The sequence below is a fragment of the Delphinapterus leucas genome, chromosome 6 (assembly GCF_059928025.1).
Source record: "Delphinapterus leucas isolate spDelLeu-1000000601 "Yukka" chromosome 6, BTC_Dleu_Yukka2, whole genome shotgun sequence".
In the NCBI taxonomy this organism is placed as follows: Eukaryota; Metazoa; Chordata; class Mammalia; order Artiodactyla; family Monodontidae; genus Delphinapterus; species Delphinapterus leucas.
Window position 1 is genome coordinate 92,252,622 of NC_143134.1, and position 25,091 is coordinate 92,277,712.

Consider the following 25,091-nt stretch of genomic DNA (forward strand, 5'->3'; position numbering starts at 1 on the left):
CAGCACTAGGATTCTGCCCTGGTTTCCATGGAAACTGGCTTTGGACTCCTGGGAGGAAAGTTGCACCATGTGGCATTGAAAATGTTCACATTTTCCTCTGCCCAGTCCACCTCTAAAGCCGTCTGATTCCCTTCCCTGTGCCCTCGGGAGGGGCTGCACCAAAGTTGTGCTTAGGAGCCCAAACCAAAGACTTGAGGAGAGTGAGGCCCAGTGGCATCTCTCTATTTCCTTTCCTCAGGCCACAATGCCAAGTGTCTGCTCTCTGCCAAGCCCTGATGTGGGTATTTGAAGGAGGGAGTCATGACTATGGCTCTGTGTATAGGGTGGGAGAGGAGCTCCAGTGTCTTGGGGTGCAGCTGAGTGAGCTTAGAAAGATTTGGCTGTGAGAAGATAGGGGAGGATGTTACCGATAGAAGGAACAGCCTGAGCAAAGACAGGGACAGGAAAAGGGAGAGAATGAAGCAGTGAAGCAAAAGGTGTCTTGAGTGGAATTTCAACTTGATCCTGAGGGCGCTGGGGAGCCATTGAAGGCTCTGGAGCTTGTGAGTAGCATGAGTGGAAGACTGCTAACTGAGACACCTAGATCATGAGCTTCTTGAGAGCCTACATTCTAGGTTCAGCTCCATATCCCCAGCTGCACATAAGGTGTGAGGTAGGGGCTTTATGAATGTTATCAAATTCATGAACTGGAAAAGTGGGTTGAAGAACCTCCATTGGAAATGAAGCTATCCCTATGCATTAATGAAGTGAAAGATTAAGACTGAGGTCAGATGTCCTATGAGATAAGTAGTTATCTGTGGCGAAGTGTGGCCACCTTCCACAAAGGGCCCCAAGGTTCCTGAGGCCAGAGAATTCTGCAGTCAGTCCCCCATTAGCACTGCCCCCTCCAGTCTTGCCCCTCAAGGATGGTGAGATGTCTTCCCACCAGCTGTGACCTCCACCCCTAGCTTCCCACCCAGCACAGAGCCATCCTAGGACAAGTGTATGGACCAAGTTGCTGGGCCTGTTTGTCTTGGCTCCCTGGCTTCTCTCCCCTCCCTGGTGGCCGCCTGAGCAGGTGGCCTTCCTGCTGGAGGCCAAGGAGAAATGAGCCAGCAGGCCCAGGCGCAGCCCTGAGCATGGGTCACTCCAGGCCAGGGGTCGCTCCCTGCCGCGCCACGCTGTGGGACCATGCGTGTGGAGGGAGTGGTGGTTGCTGAGAGCATGGCTGGGCCGACTTGGACTTCCTCTAGATTGTGGCTTGGCTCCCCCTGTGGCCGACCCAGTGGAAGCAAGGCCTGTTGCCTGATGCCTGCACTCCGGTCCTCTCTCATGGCTGGGGTCTGGGCAGCAGGGGGCGGGTAGGATTAGGAAATGATCTCTTTGCAGACTTTGCTTTTTGCTAAGCTTATACCTCTGAATCAAACAGAAGACCAATTTCTACCATTTGTTGAGCACTTGCACTTTTCCTCCACCATCTCATTTGGTCCCCATGTGTGAGATGGGTGGGATGTCCCCTCGTCAGCAGTAAGTTATCTGCCCAAAAGCTGCCCGCTTCGTAATTGGCAAAGGCTGGATCTGAATCCAACACCAAGGTAGTTCTCCTCGGCAGGCTGCCTTTTTTGCCCACTGTCCAGCTGGCCCACCAGTGGTCTGTGCCTGGCAGGGCTGAGGCAGCTTAGGGGTCGCGGGAGGGATACCAGTTCTGGGTCATCTGTCATTCCAAGTCACCCCTAAGGCAGAATCACACCTCCCTTCTGTCTATCCTTGCTTCACTGCTCCATCTACTGCTTCCTGGCTGTGTCTCCTCGTCCTGGAACTCTCTCCTTGACCACCCATTTCCCTGTCTATAAGATAAGGAGATTGGATAGATTGGTGATTTTTTTTTTTTTTTTTTTTTTCCCAAACCAGAATCCTCCTGGAACTAAGAATTCCCAGAATGGCCACATGGAAGCCTGGGCTTTACTGGCCGTGGCAGCACTGGGCTCGTTTAAGCAGGCTTCTGGGTGGGAACCTCTCAGCCCCTGTCCTTGGGTACCCTGGACCCCCAGCTGTCCCTTGAACGCTCAGGGCACCACTTAGAAACGAGCCGCTGGATGAGAGGCCCCGGTCATTCACTCCCTGTGGAACCACACATTCTACAAACCTGGAGTATCCCACCAGAGAGGGACTTCTCCTGTTCTCAGTAGGAGAGAGAGAGGAGCTAGAGGAAAAGCTTTCACTGGATTAAATGGAGAAGAAAGCGAAGCTATCAGCAGGGTACTCATGGTTTTGTTTTGCTTTTATCTTTAAACTGTGGAGGGGAGGAAAGAAATCTCAGTGGGTTGCTTGCTTTTCTTTCTATTTCTTTTCTTTTCACTTTTTCTTCTTTCTATAGAGATGGGCTATATTTGAGTGAGGAGAAACATGAAGAAAAGGTTTTATACTTTCTAAAAGGGGATGTAGGGTGTTAACGTCTTTAAAAATATGTAAATGTCTTTATTTTTCACATCATGTACTTGGGGTAAAATTCAAAAAGTAGAAAAGAGTATCCAGTGAAAAGAAAGTCTCCTGTCATCTCCCAGCCACCAGCACTGTTCCTTGGAGACAATCTCTGGTCCCAGTTTCTGGTGTATCTTTCTAGATGTATTTAATATATATATTAAAATATATTTTATATATTTATGTATTAATATATGTATTTCCAACTGATAGCAATTCTATTCTGCACCTTGTTTTTCTTATGTGTTTGTTTCTAGTTAATACATCTTGTTTCATATTAAAACCTAAAGAACCATACCTTTTTAAAGGCTGCATTGTATTTCATTGTATGGGTATATCAAAAGTTACTTTTTTTTTTTTTTTAGAAATTTATATGTTTATTTATTTATTTGTGGCTGTGTTGGGTCTTTGTTGCTGCACGTGGGCTTTCTCTAGTTGCGGCGAGCGGGGGCTACTCTTCGTTGCGGTGCGCGGGCTTCTCATTGTGGTGGCTTCTCTCGTTGCGGAGCACGGGCTCTAGGTGCACAAGCTTCAGTAGTTGTGGCTCGCGGGCTTCAGTAGTTGTGGCTCACAGGCTCTAGAGCACAGGCTCAGTAGTTGTGGCGCACGGACGTAGTTGCTCCATGGCATGTGGGATCTTTCCGGACCAGGGCTCGAACCCGTGTCCCCTGCATTGGCAGGTGGATCCTTAACCAATGTGCCACCAGGGAAGTCCCAAAAGTTATTATTTATTTAACCATTCCCCAAGAATTCCAAGACAGAATGGTTTAGATACATTTAGATACATTTTAAACAATACTGCAATGGATATTCTTTAAGTGCTTTATATGTCACATTTGTAACTGTATCTGTTCTAAAAATTCATAGATGTATAACTGCTGGGTCAAAGAGTACATATGCACTTTTACTTTTGATAAATATCGTCAAAGTGCCCCTCCCACAGTTGTTGTGCCAGTTTACAGTCCCACCAGCGGTGCATGTGATGGCCTGTTTCCTCAAACCCTTGCTAAACAGAATATTATCCAACATTCTGATCTTTGCCAATCTGATAGGGAAAATGGTATCTTCATAATCTTACTTGTATCTCTCTTGTTCTGAATGAGGTTGAGTATTGTTTCATATGTTTAAGAGCCATTTTTTTTTCTTTTACTGTGGAAAGAATTTCCTGTTCTTTGCCCATTTTTCTGTTGGATTTTTGGCCTCCTGCTTATTCGTTTGTTTTGTGTATTAGTATAATTCATCTGTTGTCTGTGATATATGTAGCAAATATTTTTGTCCAGGTTGGGATTTTATTTGACACTGTGGGGATTTATTTTTGCTATGCAGAACTTTAAAAATTTATGTGTTGTTAAATTTAATGAAATTTATAGATCTTGTTATTTTTGCCTTCTGGGGTTTGTCATACTTTAGTTTCTGTTTTATTGCAAGTTGCAAACTGGACAGAAAAATCATTGGATTGAGAATCAGATCTGCTTTTAGCCGCCAAATCCCTTCCCTCCTTTAACCTCAATTTTGCCTTCTTTCTCTAAACTGAAGGGGTTGGACTTCATTCATTTATTTGTTCATCTTTTCATGCATTCATTCATCAGCACTGAGCTGGATACTGGGAACACAGAGATAAATGGTGTGGTCCACGTTCTTGTGGCACAATAGGGAGAGAGACAAGTGACCCAACAGGGACCTGCAGTGTGCTGGGAGTGGAAGTGGAAGACCTCAGTATATATTGAGGGGGCATCTGATGCGGGCCTGGAAGGAGATGTAGGTCAGGAGGTGAAACAAGAGATTTCATGGGAGGGAGTCTTGGAGAATGAGGAGTTAGTTATTCTGGTAAAAATAACTGGTGGGGCGAGGTGGGGTGGTGGCAGAGGGAAGAGCATTCGACAAGGAGGGGAGGGGACCTGTGATGGCCTGGGGCTCTGGAGGGAGGGCGTCCGGAGTGCTGGGGAGTCACAGTGCGGCTGGGTCTAGACCACAAAGGCCTCTCCAGCCAGGCGCCCAGGCTGCCGCGGACCCTGTGGGCACAGATGGCCAGAGAAGCCTTCTCAACATGATCAGATTTGCCCTTTGTTGAGGATGGGACAATCGTTTTCATTTGAGTGTTGTGAAATATTTTCCATGGCATTTTTATAAAGAATACTACAAGGAATACTTTTGAATATCACCTAGTTTAAGAAATAAAGGGCTTCCCTGGTGGCACAGTGGTTGAGAGTCCGCCTGCCGATGCAGGGGACACGGTTTGTGCCCCGGTCCGGGAGGATCCCCCATACCGCGGAGCGGCTGGGCCTGTGAGCCATGGCCGCTGAGCCTGCGCGTCCGGAGCCTGTGCTCCGCAACGGGAGAGGCCACAGCAGTGAGAGGCCTGCGTACCACAAAAAAAAAAAAAAAAAAAGAAATAAACATCATCACTGTAGTTGAAAAGCCCCATGGACCACTCCCCAAATCTCATCTCTCTACCTCCTCTAAATGTTTGTAAGAACGTGCTTCTGGTGGACATATAAAATGGCACAGTTGCATCTTAATGATAATTAAGATAATAATTGCATCCAAAAAGAAATGATAATTATGGTATATAATGTAGGTGTTAGCTAATGCTAGGGAAGTAATCATGCTGCAATACATAATATAAGTATCATATCAACACTTTGTTCACCTTAAACTTACACAATATTACATGTCCGTTATATCTCAATTTTAAAAAAATGGCACAGTTGCTTAAGAGGACAATTTAGCCACACTCAGTGAAGTTGCAGATGCATATATACCCATATCATCCAATAATTCTACCCTAAGTGGTGGAATTACCTGCACAGGTAAGCACAAGGAGATGTGTATAAGAAAGTCCATAGTAGTGGTGGTTGTGATAGTGATGGTAACCTCACTTTCCATCAGCAGAAATGTGAACTAATCCATAGTGGCTTATGTATACCTAGAGTACTGCTGCGAAAATATGAGACCTGGAACCACATGTCTCAACAGGGATAAATCTCAAAAATACAGCGTTGAGTGGAAAATAAAAAAGTTCCAGAATACATGCAGCATGCCAACATTTATATGAGGTTAGTAGACAGGCACAGCAGTGCTGCATTCTGTTAGAGACATAGAGTCATGTAGTAAACACATAAAGGCATGCATGGGGATAATAAACACCAGACCCCCAGAGTGGCTGCCTCTGGGGCATAGGCAGGGAGAATAGGATCAGAGAGTCCATGAGAGCTTCAGCTGAGTTGATATTTTCTTTCTTAAGTGGAGTGGTGGGCCCGTGCCTGTTCCTCATGTTATTCTTGTTCTAAAAATGTTAATAATATATTTTATTGAGCCCAGAATTTCCCCAAATTATCATCTCAACATGAAATCAATCTAAACATATTAAACAAAATGAATATCTTACGTTCCTTTTTTCAAGCATTCCTTTTTCAAAATCCAGTTTGCATCTGTTGTCCCGCCTGCAGAGCTCCTGCCCACCTCTCTCTGGGACCTGCCTTCCTATCTCATCACCGCAGGTGCACAGGGGTGCACGTCACTGCAAGCCAGCCTGCAGCCTTCTCCCAGGGGATGGTGGTTGGGTGGACCAAGGCTCATGAACCTGGGGTCCTTTCCAGGCCACCACAATGGAGGCCTATTATTTCTCCCCCCAAGGGGTAGTGGTTAAGAGCACACCTCATTAGTGGGATGCTCTCCTGAGAGGCTTACCTTGGGCAAATTTCTTACCTTCTCTAAGTTTTCTCTGGGGTAGAATGGGGATAATAGTACCTACCCTCATGGAGTTGTTGTGAGGAGTAAATGAGCTAGCTAATGTATGTGAAGAGATTAGAGCCTGGTAAGAGTGAGAGCCCGGGGAATGTGGGTGATGCTGACCATGATGACGACAGTGACAAAGGGCGATGACGATGATACGTATTTCAGTTGTCCTAAGGTCTGAGAACACATGGTTTTGTCCCTGCTTTTTTCCCCACACCCTGAGGCACTTAAACAGTAGACCTCATTCAAAATAAAACAAAACAAAATAAACCTATCCACTTTTTTTAAAATTAATTAATTTATTTATTTGGCTGCGTCAGGTCTTCGTTGCTGTGCATGGGCTTTTCTCTAGTTGCGGCGAGTGTCGTTGTGGTGTGTGGGCTTCTCATTGCGGTGGCTTCTCATTGCGGTGGCTTCTCTTGTCGCGGAGCACGGGTTCTAGGCAAGCGGGCTCAGTAGTTGTGGCTCGCGGGGTTAGTTGCTCCGCGGCATGTGGGATCTTCCCGAACCAGGGCTAGAACCTGTGTCCCCTGCATTGGTAGGTGGATTCTTAACCACTGTGCCACCAGGGAAGTCCCAAACCTATCCTCTTTTAAAGAAAGAAATGGGGGAAAAATCCTTAAGTTGATGGGGGAACACTGTAGGGATATTCTAGGAATATTTTTAAATGTTTTCCAAACTGCTAATCATGACTTGTTCATGGGTAATGATATCAGTTCAGTAGGTTGTTTCCAGCATGTTTTTAATAAAACAAAAGAGAAAAAGAATTGTTAAACAGAAAGGAAAATATCATAGTGCCTGGTAAGTATTAAAAGTAAATAATGTTTTATGAAACATCTGTTTCACTGTTACAGATATATATTTGTCTAAATGTGCATATTGGGTGGCCATGTAAATGCATTTCTTATTGTCGGTCATTGTCAAAAAAGTTTGAAAAACAATAATTAAGACACAACAGTGGGGCTCCTGAAGGATCCCATTTCATTCCTGAATTTATTTCTTCCTCATTTCCAAGCGTAGTCGAATATATATGTGAAGCATGGCCTCCTCTCTCCCTCCCTGCAGAATTGGCTTCCCAGGGCCACCTGGACCTCACGGAGCTCATCGGCGTCCCGCTGCCCTCATCCGTGTCCTTTGTCACTGGCTATGGTGGCTTCCCGGCCTACAGTTTCGGGCCTGGTGCCAACGTCGGCCGCCCGGCCAGGACCCTCATCCCACCCACCTTCTTCAGGAACTTTGCCATCAGCGTGATGGTGAAGCCCAGCAGTGCCCGAGGCGGCGTGCTCTTTGCTATCACAGATGCCTTCCAGAAGGTCATCTACCTGGGCCTGCGGCTCTCAGGGGTGGAGGATGGCAGCCAGCGGGTCATCCTCTACTATACGGAGCCCGGCTCCAAGGTGTCCCACGAGGCTGCCGCCTTCCCGGTGCCCGTGATGACCCATAGGTGGAACCGCTTTGCCATGGTTGTCCAGGGGGAGGAAGTGGCCCTCCTTGTGGACTGCGAGGAACACAGCCACGTCCCCTTCCCGAGGTCCTCCCGGGTCTTGGCCTTCGAGCCCAGCGCGGGAATCTTCGTCGGCAACGCAGGAGCCACGGGGCTGGAGAGATTCACTGTGAGTCCGAGCCCTGCAGATCAGGGGGGCCTCTGGACACCGTGCGACAAACACAAGCAGCTATTCTTGTTATTATCGTATTCTTATGTCCTCAAAGAGGCATGTATGCTGGTGGGAGAAAGCTAGGCCCAGAACACAAAGCCTAGATTCCAGCGCTGAGTTTTCAGTGTAGCTTGATGATTTTAGACAGTATCTGGATTCTCTGATCTGTTCTGTGTTTTCTTATCTATAAGTAGGGATAAGAAAGCCTAGGCCACAGGGTTGTGGAGTCACGTGACCTAGCCTGTGTGAAAGCACTTTGTGTGCTTTAAGGCATTAGAGAAAGGGTAAGGTTTGTTAGATCCTTCAGTGATTTTATCTTTGGAAAAGGGTGGCAGTTGCATGTAATTTCTACAGAGGTGGAATAGCTGGGATGCCAGAGTGTGAGGTAGTTTCGCTCTCTCCTTTTGGGTAATGTGACTTGAAAAAAATACCGGAAAACTGATTTTGCTGTCAAAATGTTTTTTTGTTTGTTTTTTGCGGTACGCGGGCCTCTCACTGTTGTGGCCTCTCCCGTTGTGGAGCACAGGCTCCGGACGCGCAGGCTCAGCGGCCATGGCTCACGGGCCCAGGTGCTCTGCGGCATGTGGGATCTTCCCGGACTGGGGCACGAACCTGCGTCCCCTGCATCAACAGGCGGACTCTCCACCACCGCCACCAGGGAAGCCCAAAATGTTTTTTATGAATAAGCCATTCTAAAGCAGATCCCTAAATTACTGTAGTTATCCATTTAGTCAGCACTATTCTTACTGATACCTTCCCAACTGATTCAGGACAGGCCTGTGGCCTGGGGTTTGGGTTTATCTGTAGGACAGTGGAAGATGGATTTTAAGAAGTTAAAATCGGATGAATAATTTTGAAACGCTCGCTTGGGGATAGTCATGGAGAACGGGCTGTCAGGTGTGGAGAGGGGAGGCGGAGTGGAAGCAGGGAGGTTGGTGGACACCTACTCTGGGGACAGGTCCTTCCAGCTGGGAAGCATTGAGCCATGGGGGAGAGACACTTTCTGGTGGGGGAGGCGTGCATTTTAGGGCTTGTTGTTGACAAGCTGGGGACCTGGGGACCAGTTAGGAGGCTGCTGTTAGTCCGCGCTTTGAACGCCATGCTCTCCAAGGGCCTCTCTAGTTAGTGGGGCTCATATTACATTGGCCCAAGGAGCGTCCCCCTGAATGAGAACAGGCCTGGAGGTGGCTTGGTTTCCTTGTCACGGCTATGGGCGGCACTCCCCACACCTGTCCTTTCACGGCTTCTTCTCTGTTACAAAAACGTCATGTTTCCCACGGCTGCTTGTGCTGTAGACGTGGCCTCTGACCCCTCTGCTTTTCCCTAGGGGTCTATACAGCAGCTCACCATCCACCGTGACCCCAGGACTCCCGAGGAGCTGTGTGAAGCTGAAGAATCCTCGGTGAGCCCCTACCTCCCCCCGGCAGCCAGAGAAGCTGGCGCCCAGGCAATTTTTCATTCCCAACGTCATGGAGTCTCTGAAATCTCTCATCTTGGCAAGCACTGCATCAAGTCCTATTTTGGGCTTTTTGGCTTTATTATTATTTTTAAGAACTTCAGCCATGTCTTTGGTGTGTGTGGGGGAGGAGTTGTGTTTCTTCTAAGGTGTTAGGTTCTTCCGTGGCCGTGCCAGTCAATGGCGTGGTTTCCAGACTTCCTGCCAAGAAAGGGTGTCAGGATTCTAAAATCAAAGTAAAAACTCAAAGACATTCTGGGTGTAAATTCTTATAAAAGCAAAACTAAATTTAGCTTTTATGCTTGGCAAATGAATCGGTTCCTTAGCTGGGGGGCAGTGGTGGTGGGCAGGGGACAAAAGATGCGTCCTTTCCCCCCTCCTTCCCTCCCTCCCTCCCGTCAGAATTGACTGAGCACCTGCAAGGTGACAGACCTGGGGAGATGCTGGAGAAAAAGGGATGAACTGGGAACTGTCTCTATCCTCCAGATGCTCACACACACCCAAACTGCAGTGACAGAGCTGAGTGTGAGTGGCCCTCAGACCCAAATTCTAGAGGTCAGGTCGGGACAGGAAGGTGGGGGAGGAGCAGTGGGAAGCCGGTCAGGCAGGAGCTGATGCCTGACCGGTGACAGGCAAGCGTCATCCAGATGAAGAAGAAGAGGTGTTCCCGGCAGAAGCCATGGCAGTAATGCGGGAAAGGTGGAGACGGGCAGAGCGTGGCGTGTTCCTAGACCTTCTGCCCCTCTTTGGGTGGTGTCAGCCCCAAAGCTAAAATAAGCTGACTTTATTCATTTAGTGAAAACGGCTGCCAGTGTCGTTGGAAAGCCCCTCCAAGGTGGAACTTGGATCTGTGAGAATGTTTGCTCTCCCTGAGGCTGTGATCCCAGCCTGGCGTTCCCGTGACGCTGAAAGAAGGGAAGCTTTGTGTGTATTTATTCCTTCATCTCCGTGTTGCTATTGAACAAGCAGAAACCACCCAAGGGTCCACAAATAAGTTACAAAATCATGGCATACGGGTGTCTTGGCTGCCATTAGGGGGCTAACCATGAAGACTAGGTAGCAAAGGGAGGATGTATTTCAAATGTAACGACTCCCAGTGAGGAATTCTGGTGACAGTCGTACAAAGAGGGAGTGCCTTTTGATCGAGATTGAAAGGCACCTGGGCAAAATGCAGGTAGGTATGTTAGAGAGACTACACTGATTGTAGTTTTTTGTTTGAGCAATAAAACGTGGAAGGAAACAGAAAGAATAGCCAAGACATATGCTGTCTTCTCCATCCCGCTCCCTCTGTCTCCATCCATCTCCATCTCTCTCTTTCTCTTTCACACACGCACCGTTCCTCCACAGGAGTTCATTTCTGTGACTCCGCAGTTGTAAACTGCCCCCCTCTGCCCAGCATGATTTGTCTCCACACAGGCGTCAGGAGAGACCAGCGGGCTTCAGGAGACAGACAGAGTAGCTGAGATCTTGGAAGCCGTCACCTACACTCAAGCCCCGGTGAGTACTGGATGCTGTGCCATGTCCTCTTAGTTGGCTTTTAGGGGGCTAGGCGATATCAGAGAGTACCCAGAGTCCCGGTCTGACGTCTCTGTTTTCAGAACTGTGACTTCATGAGACAGTTCACCTGGGGAGGTCAGGAAAACCCTGGCCAATGGGCATTTTTCAAAATCCCAACTGCAGGGGAACACTGTTACCTGGGTGCCACCCTGTGCTGTGGCCATGAGAGGGCTGTCCAAAGGTGAACTTTGTGCTCTATCACCTCCCAGCTGTGTGAGCTTAGGTGACTTACTCAGCCTCTCTGAGCCTCAGCCCCTCTCCCATAAAACAATAATCAGCGTGCTATCTCGTGAGGTCCTTGTGAGGTTAGATGAGGCCATGCAGGGGCAGGGCTCGGCCCAGTGCCTGGCACAAGGGAGGTGGCCCTGAACGGTGGCTGTTGTCACATTTGCTCAGGGCTCTGGCTGTGAGAAGGAAGTTGGGGCCCCCACTCCTATGAGATGCAGAGTCCTCCCAGGAGCTCGTTTCTGGCCCCATGGGAAAGGCAGCCATCCTCCCAGTGGTGTGGGCCTCCTCCCTCCTGGGAATGTGCCCCGTGGCCAAGACAAGGAAGTGGTTTTGAAAGCACTGAATCAGACTGTGGAGACACCAAGGAGCCTGTTGTAATGAAAACAGCCGGCACTGTCTGAGTCACTGAGCACAGAAGCCCCAGCCATCTCCTCGACTGGTCTGGCTCAGCCTACAGACTCATCTCTGATAGAAGGAAGCAGGGAGCTAGAAATAAGGTGGGGGCTCTAAATTATAGACCTCCAGTGACAGAAGGGTGGGTGGTGCAGAACAGGACCAGAGTCTGTTAGTGTGGGAGGGACTTTAAGGTCACCCCTTTCTGTTCAGATGTGTACAGAAAACTGCCCTTTGTACAAATGAGCGAACTGAGGCCCAGAGAGGGAAGGAGACTGGCCCTAGGGTGTGTGGCTGAGCTGAGGCTAGAGCACAGGTCCCCTCATGCCCCATCAAGGGTTCAGGCCGTGGCCCTGTGCTGCAGGCCTGGGCGGTGTTGCAGGGGTGCATCCTCAGGGCCACAGCCGATTTGGGGGTAGCTGAGATGGAGAAGGTCAAGGGTCCAAGGTGCCCGCCTAGGTGGTGACTGGCGGGTGGCTTCTCTGGGCAGTGTTGCAATCCTCTGTGTCCATCAGCCCTTGGCCACCCCACTGGCATGTCCAGGGCATAGGGCAGCAGGGCACAGAGCCGTGGTCCCCTGGGCTTTCTAGCCTGACGCTGCCCCCCGCCCCCAGGGTACCAGAGGGACGGAGAGGAAAGGGGAGTGGGGCTTAGGAGCATGAGATGTCATGGAGGCGGGTGCTGGTCAGGGAGGGCTGTAACCTTCTTTGCAGGGTGGTGTTTTCCATTCATTCCCCAGAGGAGGCACTGAGGTAAACGCAAGTGAAGTGCTTTGCCCCGGGGCTGCCCAGCCTGGAGGTGGCAGAGCCAGGTCTCCAGCCTGGACCCAGGCTGCTATCAGTCATGTCACCCCCAGCTAGGGACTTCTCCCTTTCACCCTCTCCTGGAAGGCTCCCCTCCCTGGCCACCCGCCTTGCCCCGCCCCCTCCAGGGTGGGGGAATTACTCTCCTCGGCTCCGACATTCCCCTCCCCTCTCTGTCTGGCTTCTCTCTTGGAATGAATCTCACTTGCCTGTCCTCAGCCTTTCCAGCCCTGCCGCCCTCCAGGACACAAGCCATGACTAGCGAACTGAATCATGGACTGCCTGAGCAATCAGGGCCTTAAAAAGCCAGGCCCTCCTGGCCTCCTTCCCCATTTAGGGTAGGAGTCCCTGCTCCCCAATTCTTCCCCCTGCTAAGTCAGCATCTGCTGACACACCTTTCCATTTCTGGAAAGTTCTGTCTTTGCCGAGTTAGAATTAATACCTTAGGGTTCTCAGCCCTGGCTGTGCATCAAAGTCCTGAGCGTGTGTGTGTGTGTGTGTGTATGTGTGTGTGTGTGTGTGTGTGTGTGTGTGTGTGTTTATTTATGTGTCCATATGTGTCTGTGTGTATATATGTCTGTGTGTGTATGTATGTGTACTTGTATGTGTTGTGCGTATGTGTGCGTGTAGGGGTGTGTGTGCTGGGGGAGGGTCTTAAAAAAAGCCTCTTGCCTGTGCTGCATACCTGGACATTCAGATTCAGTAGGTCTGGAGTAAAATCTGATGGTCCATACTTACACAAAACTCTGCAGGTGATTCTGCGCCACAGCCAGGACCTCTCTTCCACCCACACCCAAATGCTCACAGATTCCCAACACACCACACCCTTTCACTCCTCATCTGTGCCTTGGCTCCTGCAGGTTCTGTTTGCCCGGAGGGCCCTTGCCCACCCCTGTCTCTGCCTGGCCAATTCCCACTCCTTCAGGATCCAGTCCATAGCCCATCATTGGAGGCCACGGCCACGCTGCCCTCCTCACGCGTGACTCTCACTCCGGCAATCCCAAGTGTCACATTCATCACAGTTAGTTGGGTCTGGGTCTGCATCTCCCCTGTAGTCCAGCAGTTTAAGGACAGATGCCCTTCTTATTTACTCACTTCTATATCCTGGGGATCAGCCAAGACATGGCACACAGTAGGGCCTCAGGAAATATGTGTTGAACGTGGGCCAGCAAATTACAACTTTTTTTTTTTTTTTTTTGTGGTACGCGGGCCTCTCACTGTTGTGGCCTCTCCCGTTGCGGAGCACAGGCTCTGGACGCGCAGGCTCAGCGGCCGTGGCTCACGGGCCCAGCTGCTCCGCGGCACGTGGTATCTTCCCGGACCGGGGCACGAACCCCTGTCCCCTGCATTGGCAGGTGGACTCTCAACCCCTGCGCCACCAGGGAAGCCCAAATTACCACATTTTAATTAAAAACTCTTAAGGCTTGACATTCCCATTTTGTCACAGGCCACACTGGTTCTCCATTCACACTAACGCCTGAAAACCAGCAGCAGCCTGTTGGAGACAGGACACCTGACCCTGACTGCTGAGGGTCAGCTCACCAGCTCTGCCCTGAACCCAGGCTTCATGGCTGCCTTGTTGGGGTTTTGCCAGAAGAGGTTTTTAGCTGAGAGGCTGGAGTTGGTGATTTCATATAACTCAAACTTTGCCACCTTGAGTTACTGAGCTCAGCCCACCCTTACCTGACTGTCCTGTGTTTCCCGTACGCTCACCTGCCCTACCTGCCTCATCTCAAATCCCAAGCCCCTTATAAAGCCACTTGGCTTCCAGCCACCAGCAGTCTTGCTCCAGGCTACGGAACCATGGTAAAGTGGCTTCCCCCAACCCTTGGCAGGGAGAGGAGAGGAACCTGCCTGGGGCAGGGGTCCTTACCGCCTTGCTAGACCACCATGCAGCTGGGGAATGGGGAGTTCTAACTTGGTCTTCTTCCCAGCCTCTCCTTGGTTGGGGGGCGGTGACTGCTTGCTGCTCCCACTATACCCCCCTGGTTCCTGCCTCACTGGGCTTCTTTAGTGCACCCTCCTGGTCTCCTGGCCTAAACTTCAATACCCCAAATCCATGCTCTCATTGACACCAGGGTGAACTCCCTAAAGTACACACCTGCCCACATGTCCCCCATCCTGATACCCAAAGGGACACAGTTTGTTGCCTCTGGTTTAAGGCCAGACTTCTCACCTAAGAGCCAGCCCCCTCCCTCTCTCTGCCTCCCCAGGCTTTATCCCCCTGCTTCCATCCTCGAACCCTGGCCAAGCACAGGTTGTCAGGTCCTGGCAGTGCTGTGTCCTTTCTCACCTCAATGCCTCCTTCTATCCCTGTTCTCTGAAACTGTTCATTCTTCAAGGCTCAACTTCTTGAAGCCTTCCATCTCTGCCCTCACCCTGGAGATTTTAAGGTACAGTAGACTATATCTTTTTTTTAGTACACAAGTATTCCGTATTCATTATGGAAAAAACTACAAGTACAGTTGAGCAAAACGATAGTCACCTTTAATATTAACACCCAGAGAAATCACATCTAGGGATGTTGATGATAGCTACCATTTATGGGCTCATACTATGGGCCTGGCCCTATGCCAAGCACCTCCATGCATTTTATAACTTTTAAGTAGTTATTATTGGCCCCATTTTACGGAGGAGGAAGCTGAGGCTCCGTGAGGTTATATGAGTTGCTCAATATAATATAGCTAATAAGTGGAGAGCTGGGATTTGACTCGAGTTTGGTTATAAGAACTGAACCATTAAATCCTAAGTTATGGGGCGCATAAGAATCTTCCTTGTTCTGATGGACCAGAGAGTCATCATTTATATACTAGGTTCTGACATTAAGGAAATAACCTTCTGTTATTAGTCAGGATAGGTAAGTGATAGGTATGGTAAGAAATTTACCCTGCAATCTTAGTGTCTTAGTTGCTTCGTGCTCATACCACAGGTCCCACACTGGTCGGTAGGATCCCTCCACTCGCCCTAGCCCCCTGAGCTCAGAAAGTGACGAGACTATCTGACCACTAACGAGCCCTGGGTCTCAGGAGCTGCTCCCCGATCCTGGGTCTGGGGATGACCTTTGCTGCCCTTTATCAGGATTTCTGCCTAGCTCTCTGAACTGCTCTGTTTCCAACTGTTGGGGTTTTGGGTTTGTTTGCTTTTTCCTAGTTGGTAAAGGTGGTGAAGACATTGACTGGCTTTGGAAAAGTTACACAGAAGCTGAAGTTTCCTAGAAAGGAAACCATACCCATCTTTTTTTTCATAGGTATACAGGACCAGTGTACCTCTGGGATTGGATTTATACAGCTTTTATTGAGCACAAGCCCCTTCCTCCCTCCCTCCCTCCCTCCCTCCCTCCCTCCCTCCCTGCCTCCCTCCCTCCCTGCCTCCCTCCCTCCCTCCCTTTAACGCGTCTTTACTGAACACCTCCTCTGTGCTGGCCTGGGATGCAGGGATCACAGGGATATGGTCTCTGTGCTCAAAGAGCTTCAGCCAAGAGTATCAGAGTCTTGCTGTAAACTGAACAAAATTTAATTACCCTAACATACACCTTTTTTAGGGCCTGGGCGGCCCAGTGATCGCCCAGGTGCACAATAGGCAGGTCTAGGTTTTCTTCTGGGTTTATTCAGCTTTTGTGGAGATACTGTTTTCTCCAGTGATACCCACTGCCGTCTTTTCTGCTCTCCTGCTAAGTAAATCCTTTGGGTCTCATTTCCCCTGCAGTCTAGAGAAGCAAGAGTTGGCCCCATAAACACACCTCCAACCCTGTCTTCTCCCTCTGAGGATGCAGAGCTTTCCGGTGAACCTGTACCTGAGGGGCCCCAGGAAACCACCACCATGAGCACCGTCCCGCACAGCAGCCCCAAGCAAGGCAAGTCCCCGATGCACCTTCATACGCAGTGGGTTTTGTTGAGTGACGACTGGGTGATGTATGTGATAGAGAGCATCTCACTTGAGCTTCCCCTCAACCCCCTGAGGAAGGGACTATAATCACCCTCATTTCCCAAACAAGATGGGGAAATCGAGTCACAGAGAGGTTATGTCACCCAGCCAAGGCTCCACGGCTCCTAAATGGCAAAGCTGGTGTTTAATCTTGGATGCCAGAACTTTTAACCCCCAGACTCCACCCCTCCAGAAGGGCCTGGGGTGTGAAAAGCTTGTGATAATTGTGGCTGCTTATTAAATACCTACTGTGTGCCAAGTGTTTACATACTTCCCCTCCAATCCTGACAACATGTCTACTAGTCGCTAGTATTAGCTAGTATTTTACAGATGGAAAAACGGATGCTTGGAAAGGTGAGTGATGTGCCCACAGTCACACAGCTAGTGAGTGGTGGGACTGAGCCAGCGCCCAGGCCTGACTCCAGAATCCCTACTCTTTCCGGCCTTGGCCACAAACTCGCCGACTCTCTGAGGATCAGGCCATCTAAACTCCTGTTGGCACATGTGGGAATCTAACTGATGGCCAAAGAGGGGCAGACACCCAGGAGGTCATTGGCAGGCCCTGGGGGCAGAGCTGGCCTCCTGACTACCCATCCAGGGCTCTCACCCCTGCCCAGCCATACAGAGGAGCCCTGGCAGAAGCCCAGGATCTGACAGCATCCCCCAGGCAGCAGCATGGCCGGAAATCGGCCTGCATTTTCTGCCCTTTATCAGAGGGGTAACCATTCAAACTGAAGTTACAGCCAACACCAGAGCACTGAGATTTAGGTACAAGGTCAAAAACAACCCAGACTGCCCACATTCACATGTACAGCCCTGGAATTGGTGACACAGAAAATTTAATGACCCAGAGACGTGATCATGGTGTACTCCACAAGAAAAGCAGCTTTCAAAACTATATGTGTGCTGTGACCCTAAATTTGAATATATGTTATTTATATCTATTTATATATAACCATGTAGAGCACTGTGTGTGTGTGTGTGTGTGTGTGTGTGTGTTAGAATAATATACAACAAAATGTTGTGAGTGGTTATCTCTGGGTGGCAGGATTGTAGGTGGTTTTTATTTTCTTTTGTACTTCGGTATTTTATGTCTTCTAAAATCCTATGTATCATTATTCCTTTTACTTCTGTCCTCAGTAAATGAATATTATTTTAACAACTAAACTTGGGAAGTCTGTCTGTGAGAGAAGGTATATAGTACTGAATAGAAAACAATTGTATAATAATTTAATAAAGTTACAATACCAGCAAGGAGTCAGGCTGTAGCCATGGAAAGACCGCTGGATGAGACCCTTTGGACGGAAACCCTGCTCAGACACCTCTTTGCTGTTGGGCGTGGGCAAGCTGCTCAGCGTTTCCAAGCTTTGGATTCCTCCGGCGTCCACTGCGAGCATTCACAACCCCTGCCTCCCGGCTGGATGAGAGGACTGAATGCTGTGGCTGCGGGTGTGGAAGTGGTTTGTGAATTGCACATGCTGCTCTCCTGGGGGGAATTAGGATCTCAGAGAGAGGGGCTTAGGAGGGGGCAGAGGCTGCAGGGCCAGGAGGCGAGGGCCTCCCCTAAACTGAGGGGTGAGTGCATAGGAGGCAGGACCCAGACTAAGCACAGCTCGCCTGTTCCCTGGCATGTGCCAGATTACTTCTGTGGCAGACAGAAGGCCAAGCAGAAACAGCAGAGCTGGCTAGAGATCCTCATTCTTGTTGAGCAGACAGCTCAGTGAGGAGGAAGGGGCTGAACCCCGAGCCCTGTCCCTGGCTAGGGAAAGCCTCCCAAGAGTTTTATCCCAAGGGTCCCTGACACCATCTTGGCGTAGGACCTTGGTCCCCCCCGCCCCCAACTCGGTCCTCCAAGGGGCGGGGACTCAGAGGCCTGGGGTCACTCTGCCTGCTAGCACAGCACCCCCTGGTGGTCAGATCAGGGAGGACGAGAGAGCGGTGAGAGACTGACCACTGCTGGGCATTCAGTCTTTTAAGTGCATGTGGGCACAGGGTCCCTTGAATATTTCATCACCTCCCCCTCGACAGTGTCCTTACCATGGGACGTGCATGAGCACAGTGTGTGTGGAAAGGGCTGGCTTCAGGGCCCTCGCAGCCTCTTATGTGGGACCTTGTTCCTTCTCTGCAAGACGGGATTAATAATCACAAGGTGCTAGTGTGCAGATCAGAGCAGGACACACACCGTGGGGTGATAGTGGGGATACTGAAAACGTAGGATTCCTGCCTTGGTTCTGCCCACCTGCTGCGAGGTGGTATGGAGGTGCTTGTGGGTAGGACAGATGGGCCAGCTGGAGACTTCCAGGAGGCAGTGTGTGGGATGTGCTTAGCCTGCAGCCCAGCCTGTAACAGGCAGGCATTCATGTTAGTATAATGTCTTTTTCTTTGCTTTAGGACTCCATTTGTTTTTTTAAATTGCAAAAGAAATATGTGCTTGTGGTAACAGTTCAATCAATGCCGAGTTGTATGAATCAAAAAAATAGTTTCCTTTGATGTCCTCTGGAAGAAACCAATACTGTTAAGTACTGTGGTTTAGCCTAGTATGTGTGGTTTATCTGCACACACATATATACATAATTATCTATATATTTTATATGTTATATATAATAATTAATATATTAATTATATAATGATAATATATATAATGATGATAAAACATGTATTCTCATATATAGTTTTTCTTCCTTTTACAAATGTAGAACCACACTGACAATGAACATTTATCCCTTGTTAACTATATGTCAGGCACTGTCCTCAGTGCCTTTCTTGCATTAGTTTAATTAATCCTTGTAACACATAATCCTCAAAATGACCCTAGGAGATAGGAATTATGATCCCCTCTTTATAGGCAAGGAACCTGAGCCACAGGGTAAATGTCTCGCCACAGGTCACATTCCTAGTAAGTGGCAAAGCAGTGTTCTCACCCTATAGTTGGTGCCAGAGCCTGTGATCGAAACCACCATGTAATACTGCCTTTCGTTGTCAGATTTTCTGCAACATTTTTTCCCTCTTAATCCTGTATTATGGACATCTTTTCAAGTCATAGGTGAAGAGAGACCACATTCTTTTTCATTTGCAAAATGCAGTTATTAAGTGCAAAATGCCTGCTTCCTGTAGGGTCTGGTGAGATCCTGAATGACACACTGGAGACAGTTGATACTGTGGATGGTTCCCCCATTACTGACACTGGCTCGGGGGATGGGGCCTTCCTTCATGTCACTGAAGAGGTAAGTGAATGGTAAATTTCGTCTGAGTCAGTAGTACATTTGCTTGCTTATTTCAGACTTGATGGTGACTTGTCTTGGGCACCATAGAGAGTCACAAGGGTTTTAGTTGAATATCAGGGAGACTGCCTCCCTCCTGCTGGTACAGAGAAGGCGGGAGTCCCAGGGCCCCAGAGTCTCCCCAGGGATGCACCAGGACAGGGGAGGAGAGGCAGGTCCTCAAACCTGCCGGGAGATGCATGCTGGGTTCTCAATCCCTCTTGTTGTGAAGATGCACAGCCTCTTCTGCCCTTTGAGCCCCTTCAAGAGAGAATGAGATTAATTGCAGGTGTGTTTGCTCTATTGTTTGGTAATTGGCTTTTACATTTGCAAAGCCAGTTGTTTAAATGCTGGACACAGGGAGGGTGCCAAATTAAAGCAAATTATGTTTCTCACCTGTGGCCTCTGCTAAAAACCTTGTGTCAGCTCATTCTTTCCCCTATCCTGGGGTGAAAACTCAAGACACTTCTCTCCTCTCCCAGTTACTACCTGGTAACAGCCTATTTTCACAGGTATTTCCAAAATCCCTGCAGCATAATATCAAAAATTCAATAAAAATACAAATATAACCAGGAGCCAGGCAGGGAAGGAAGCATGGTTAGGGATATTTCCTCTCTGTTTTCTTACTTCTTTCTCCTCCCTCTCATCACTCCCCCCCTCACCGAAAGTCTGGCCCACCTGGAGAAAACGACGCCGTTTTTTTGTTTTTTTTGTTTTATTTTTTGCGGTACGCGGGCCTCTCACTGTTGTGGCCTCTCCCATTGCGGAGCACGGGCTCCGGACGCTCAGACTCAGTGGCCATGGCTCACGGGCCCAGCCGCTCCGCAGCACGTGGGATCTTCCCGGACCGGGGCACGAACCCATGTCCCCTGCATTGGCAGGCGGACTCTCAACCACTGCGCCACCAGGGAAGCCCCACGACACAGTTTTATGTGGCTGGTCAGACAGTGATCTGGGCCTTTTGTGGGGAAGATATCTGGCTGCTGGAACATTCTCTCACGGGGACTTTTGTGATTCCTTAGAGGTCCTCCTGCAGGGAATCTAGGACCCAAGTCCATTTTTGGCCTTTTAACTTCCGCCTGGGCTTCCACCCCGTGCTGGTCACGCTGATCCTCTAGGGGGCCCTTTGGGTGGGAGTCCATCTCCAGATGGCTTAGCTGGCTCCCTTTGGAAGGGTCATATCAGTCATTCACCAGGAAAACAACTGCAGAGCAGATGTCTCTGTCTCTCTCTCTTGACTCTGTCTGGATGGCTCCCTGCTTTTGCCTTTGGTATTTCCCTAGAGGGAATCAAACACCAGTCCCTTTGCCTCCCAAAGTCCAAACACTACATACCCAGCTCACCAAATGGTTTGTGGTGGGGGCCGGGGGGAGCCACAGCACGCAGAAAATTGTCTCCAAAGGAATTCTTACAAAAGTCTCTAAGCACTCAACCCCTAAATGAGTTCTTTACCTTTTCTTACATAGCCGAAGGCAGGTGGTGGGCGAATGCTGATAGAACTGATTCCATTTCATTCTCTTTGCCTGTCCCATGTAAGTCGTCTGGCTCCTTTTTTTAGAACACGGAGGTTACCTGAGGCTTATGGAATTGTACTTTGGGGCTTTAGCTGACATTGAGTCAGAAAAAAAATCTCATTTTAAAATCCTATGACATCATCTTTTCTCTGTTTTGAGGGGACAATAATTCTGTAAGGATTTGATGTTATATGGAAAAATGGTTCTATAGGCCAGTAAGTTTGGGGAATGATCCACTCTGTATTCTTCTTACAGAGAAGGCTCTGAGAAGTCCTTCAGCAAAGAAATATGTCTAACTCTGATCAGCCTAGTGTTTTTAGTATCCAAAAGAACTACATTTTTGGGGGGTTCCCTGGTGGCCTAGTGTTTGGGATTCCAGGCTTTCACTGCCGGGGCCAGGGTTCAATCCCTGGTCGATCCCGCAAGCCATGAGGTGTGGCTGAAAAACAAAAAAAAAAACCAAAGAACTACTTTTTGCAGCAAAATGAAGCAAAACCCCACCCAAATTTTTTTAAAAAACAAACCTTTGTGAAACATAAAACATAGTCGGTTTGGTGACACCAACAGCCAAAGCTGCTCTCTGTTGCCATTTCCTGCATCTGCTGTGTAACCTTCAGAGAATCTGCCTGTGAATTTCCCGCGGAAACTGAGTCACAGGGAAAGAGGGGGGTGTCCAGTCTGGAGAAGGCTGATGAGGGCGGGGTTGCCACCTGCGTACCGCTGGAGCACCGTCATGGACGAAGACACTTGCCCTGTTCTTATGGCTCCTGGATGCGCACGTAGGGGAGGTCACAGGGAGGAAGACAGGTCTAGATTGAAGTGTCTAGCGCTATAGCAGGAGGCATAACTATATGTGTCTCGGGAGGCACTGATCTCCCAGTCACTGGTGTGGCAAACAGATGCTTGGAATCACATGGGAGACACATGTGCCTTGCAGTCTCTCCTGCCACAGGGATTCTGGGACTGTTGTGGAGCTGGGGTAACATCACAGATAACAAAGTGCCTTGAGGAAAGAAGCTACAGAAATGCAAGCGGCCGGAGGACACAGGCAGTCAGTCTTCTCCAGCCACAGCCACCTTGCTCGGGGGCATGGGCAAGTGACGTGGTCCCTAGTGATGCCTTTGTTCCCAGGGTCCACATATGGAAGAAGGTTTGGCAGCAACAGCAGCAGCTGGGGAGGCCGAGGTGTCCATCAGCACTGCCAGGGAAGCAGAGGCCGGCAGTGTGCCCACTGAGGGACTGACCCTCTCCATGTCCACCAAGCACCCTGGGGAAGGGGTCACTCTGGTAATTAGCTCAGAGTACATGCTCTGCTTCACTTGCTTTTGGAGTTTGGTTGCATCTCAGGTGGGAGCAGTCACTGGCCTTCCTCACCTCTTTGCAAAGGACAGAGTGACATCCTTGTGGGGCCGAGTCCCAGTAGACACTGATTTAGAGGCCGAGGCCTCTGTTGACTCATTCAGCAGGTGTTTGTGGAGTGCTGTGCTGAGCTCCAGGTGAATAGGATAGACCCAGCTCCTGGGAACAGAGAGGGAAGAGGGACAATAGAAGCACAGGGGAGCATCAAAAGGGGCCCAGAGCCCAGACTCGGGGGGCCAGGAAGCCTTCCTGGGGAAAGGAGGCTGAAGGCGAGACCAGAGGGATGCTTAGAAGTGATGGGGTGAGACGTGTGTTCGGGAGGTGAGCCAGAAGGAGCAAAGGCCTAGAGGCATCAACAGGAGCACACACAGACCTAAACAAGCGCAGCATGGCTGTGGGGCCCGGTGTGAGCAATGGGAAGGGGAAATGTGGCTAGAGAAGCCTCTGAGACCGTGGACGCCGTGAGACGGAGCCTGAGTGTCCAGCAGAAATGGGAAGTCACTGAAGGGTGTTTTTTTTTTTCCCAGATTTTATACATGCTCTTTAATTTCAGCTTTCAGTAAAGCATGAGTGACCTCAAACTCAATTATTTGATCTTAGCTCATTTTCCTTTAAATAATATATAACTTTTATTTATTTTTGCTCTCATTTTTACTTATTTATTAAAAATATTTTTTGCTCTCATTTTTACTTATTTATTTAAAAAATTTTTTATTAGAGTGTAGTTGCTTTACAATGTTGTGTTAGTTTCTGCTGTATATACAGAAGTCAGAGTGAATTAAGTCAGAAAGAGAAAAGCAAATATCGTATATCAACGCAATATGTGGAATGAAGTGTATTAAAGCAGGAAGTGATGTAGTCACAGTAGGATCTTAGAAAGATTGGGGGAAGCAAGCCTCGGGGGGAGGGGGTGGGTTTGGAGGCTGTGTCTAGGTCTGGGTCAGGGGTGGTATTTTCTTGCTCTGGGAGTGGCCAACGATGTCACCTCCTGCCAAGAGTCCCAGTGAGTAAAGGCCTGGAAAGCATCTATTGGATCTGTCACCACAATGATCAGTAACCTCGGGGAGGGCAGTTTTAGCTTCCTCTGGCCACAGCACAGCGGATCAGTGATGGGGCCCCTTTGTGACGTCTTCCTATTCAGGGTCCAGATAACGAAGAAGGTTCAGCAGCGACAGCAGCAGGGGAGGCCGAGGTGCCCGTCAGCAGTGCCGGGGAAGCAGAGGCCAGCAGTGTGCCCAGCGGGGGACTGACCCTCTCCATGCCCACTCAGGACCCTGGGGAAGGGGTCACTTTGGTAAGGAGTATAACGTGCTGGAAAGTTGAGGTCACAGTTGGGAGCGGATCCTGGCCTTCTCAGGGGGCCGGTCTCCATTCTGTTCAGCAAATCCAGAAGAACCTGAATGGGGAGGGGACACCTCTCTGACCAAATACTCCCTCAGAGGTGGAGTCTGCCGGTGCCTGGTGAGTGTACTGTGGGCCCTGGAGGCGTGGGCATAGCGCAGGCTGATGCAGGGCTCGGGAGCTGGGGTGGAGGAGTGCTGGGTGTGAGCAGAGGAGGTGATGGCGGGCATCACCATGCCCGTTTCTGGGTGCAAGCACAGGTTGTCAGAGCTCAGTGGAGGGTCCAGGTGCAGGCAGGCCCTGGCGGGGTCCAAGGGCATGGCCAGGCCTTCTCAGCCCTCTCCTCAGGCCTCACGGAGACACTGCTCCCAACTCCTGAAGACAGGATGCAAGTATCCTAGGACACTCAGACTCAACAGATTCAAACCTAGACTCCTGTCTCCACTCCTTTTGTGTTCCCATCTCAGATGATGGAACCATCATCCCCCAGCTGCCTAATCCAGAATTCTCTTCCCTCTTCCTTACTTCCACGTTCTGTCACATGTCAAGTCTTGTTGATTTTTCTACCCCAGCACATCACAGATCTGCCTCCTTCTACCCTTCTCCAACGCCAGCCCCCTGTACCGAGACACCGCATCCCCAGCCCAGGCAATGGTTAAGGCCCTTCCTGGCCTCCTCCATCCTCTCTGCCCCCGGCTCCTCCTGGTGGGGGCAGCCCTCTGTGGACCATTGTCCTTGCTGCAGACCCCGCTCCCGCACCTGGCCTCCACGGCTTGCAGGGTCTGGCCTCGCCAGCCTCTAGGGCCACATCTTGGGCCACTGTCCCTGCTTTTGGCGCTCCAGCGTCACTGGCCTTCTTTCAGTTTCTTGAGCATACCTATTTCCTTCTTGCCTTAGAATCTTCCCACATCCTCCCCTCTCTGCCTGGAACCTTTTCCTCCTTCTTCTTCCCTCCTTTAATTCCTGCTTGTCCTTTAGAGTTCAGCTCAAACACCGCTTCATCAGGGAGGTGCCTCCCAGGCTGTGAAGTCTCCCTGTTAGACACATTCACGGTACCCCAAACGTCTCCTCGGAAGGCCTCATCACAACTGGCTCCCTTCCAGGCTGGAGGCTCTGTGAGGCCAGGGATCACATACATCTTGCTCATTGATCTGTCTTCATCCCAGCTGATGTTGGGGACTCAGTAGATGTTTGCTGAGTGAGTGAAACGAGGGGGTTGTCAGGCCATCACATGTCGACACTGGCCTTTGAGATCATTCCACACATTCACTCCCAGCCCTTCACCTCTGGTCTAATGTCCAGACAAGGAAACCTTACAGTGGGGAAGGTATGCCCTGGCCACGTGACGGAGCTCCCAAGGCCACTTGGCAGTTACATGGATTATTGTAATTAACAAATCATCA

General features: G+C 49.7%; 1 protein-coding gene across 1 annotated transcript in view; it reads left to right on the forward strand.

Annotated features, from left to right (window-relative positions):
* The window catches only part of COL15A1 (collagen type XV alpha 1 chain), a 103,765-nt gene that overhangs the window by 26,784 nt on the left and 51,890 nt on the right, over positions 1 to 25,091 (forward strand). The window contains exons 3-9 of the mRNA XM_089912542.1: positions 7,264 to 7,811; positions 9,181 to 9,255; positions 10,726 to 10,806; positions 15,996 to 16,143; positions 19,329 to 19,438; positions 22,120 to 22,275; positions 23,489 to 23,641. Of these exons, the coding sequence (XP_089768668.1) occupies positions 7,264 to 7,811; positions 9,181 to 9,255; positions 10,726 to 10,806; positions 15,996 to 16,143; positions 19,329 to 19,438; positions 22,120 to 22,275; positions 23,489 to 23,641 (1,271 nt within the window). The remainder of the gene's footprint in view (positions 1 to 7,263; positions 7,812 to 9,180; positions 9,256 to 10,725; positions 10,807 to 15,995; positions 16,144 to 19,328; positions 19,439 to 22,119; positions 22,276 to 23,488; positions 23,642 to 25,091) is intronic.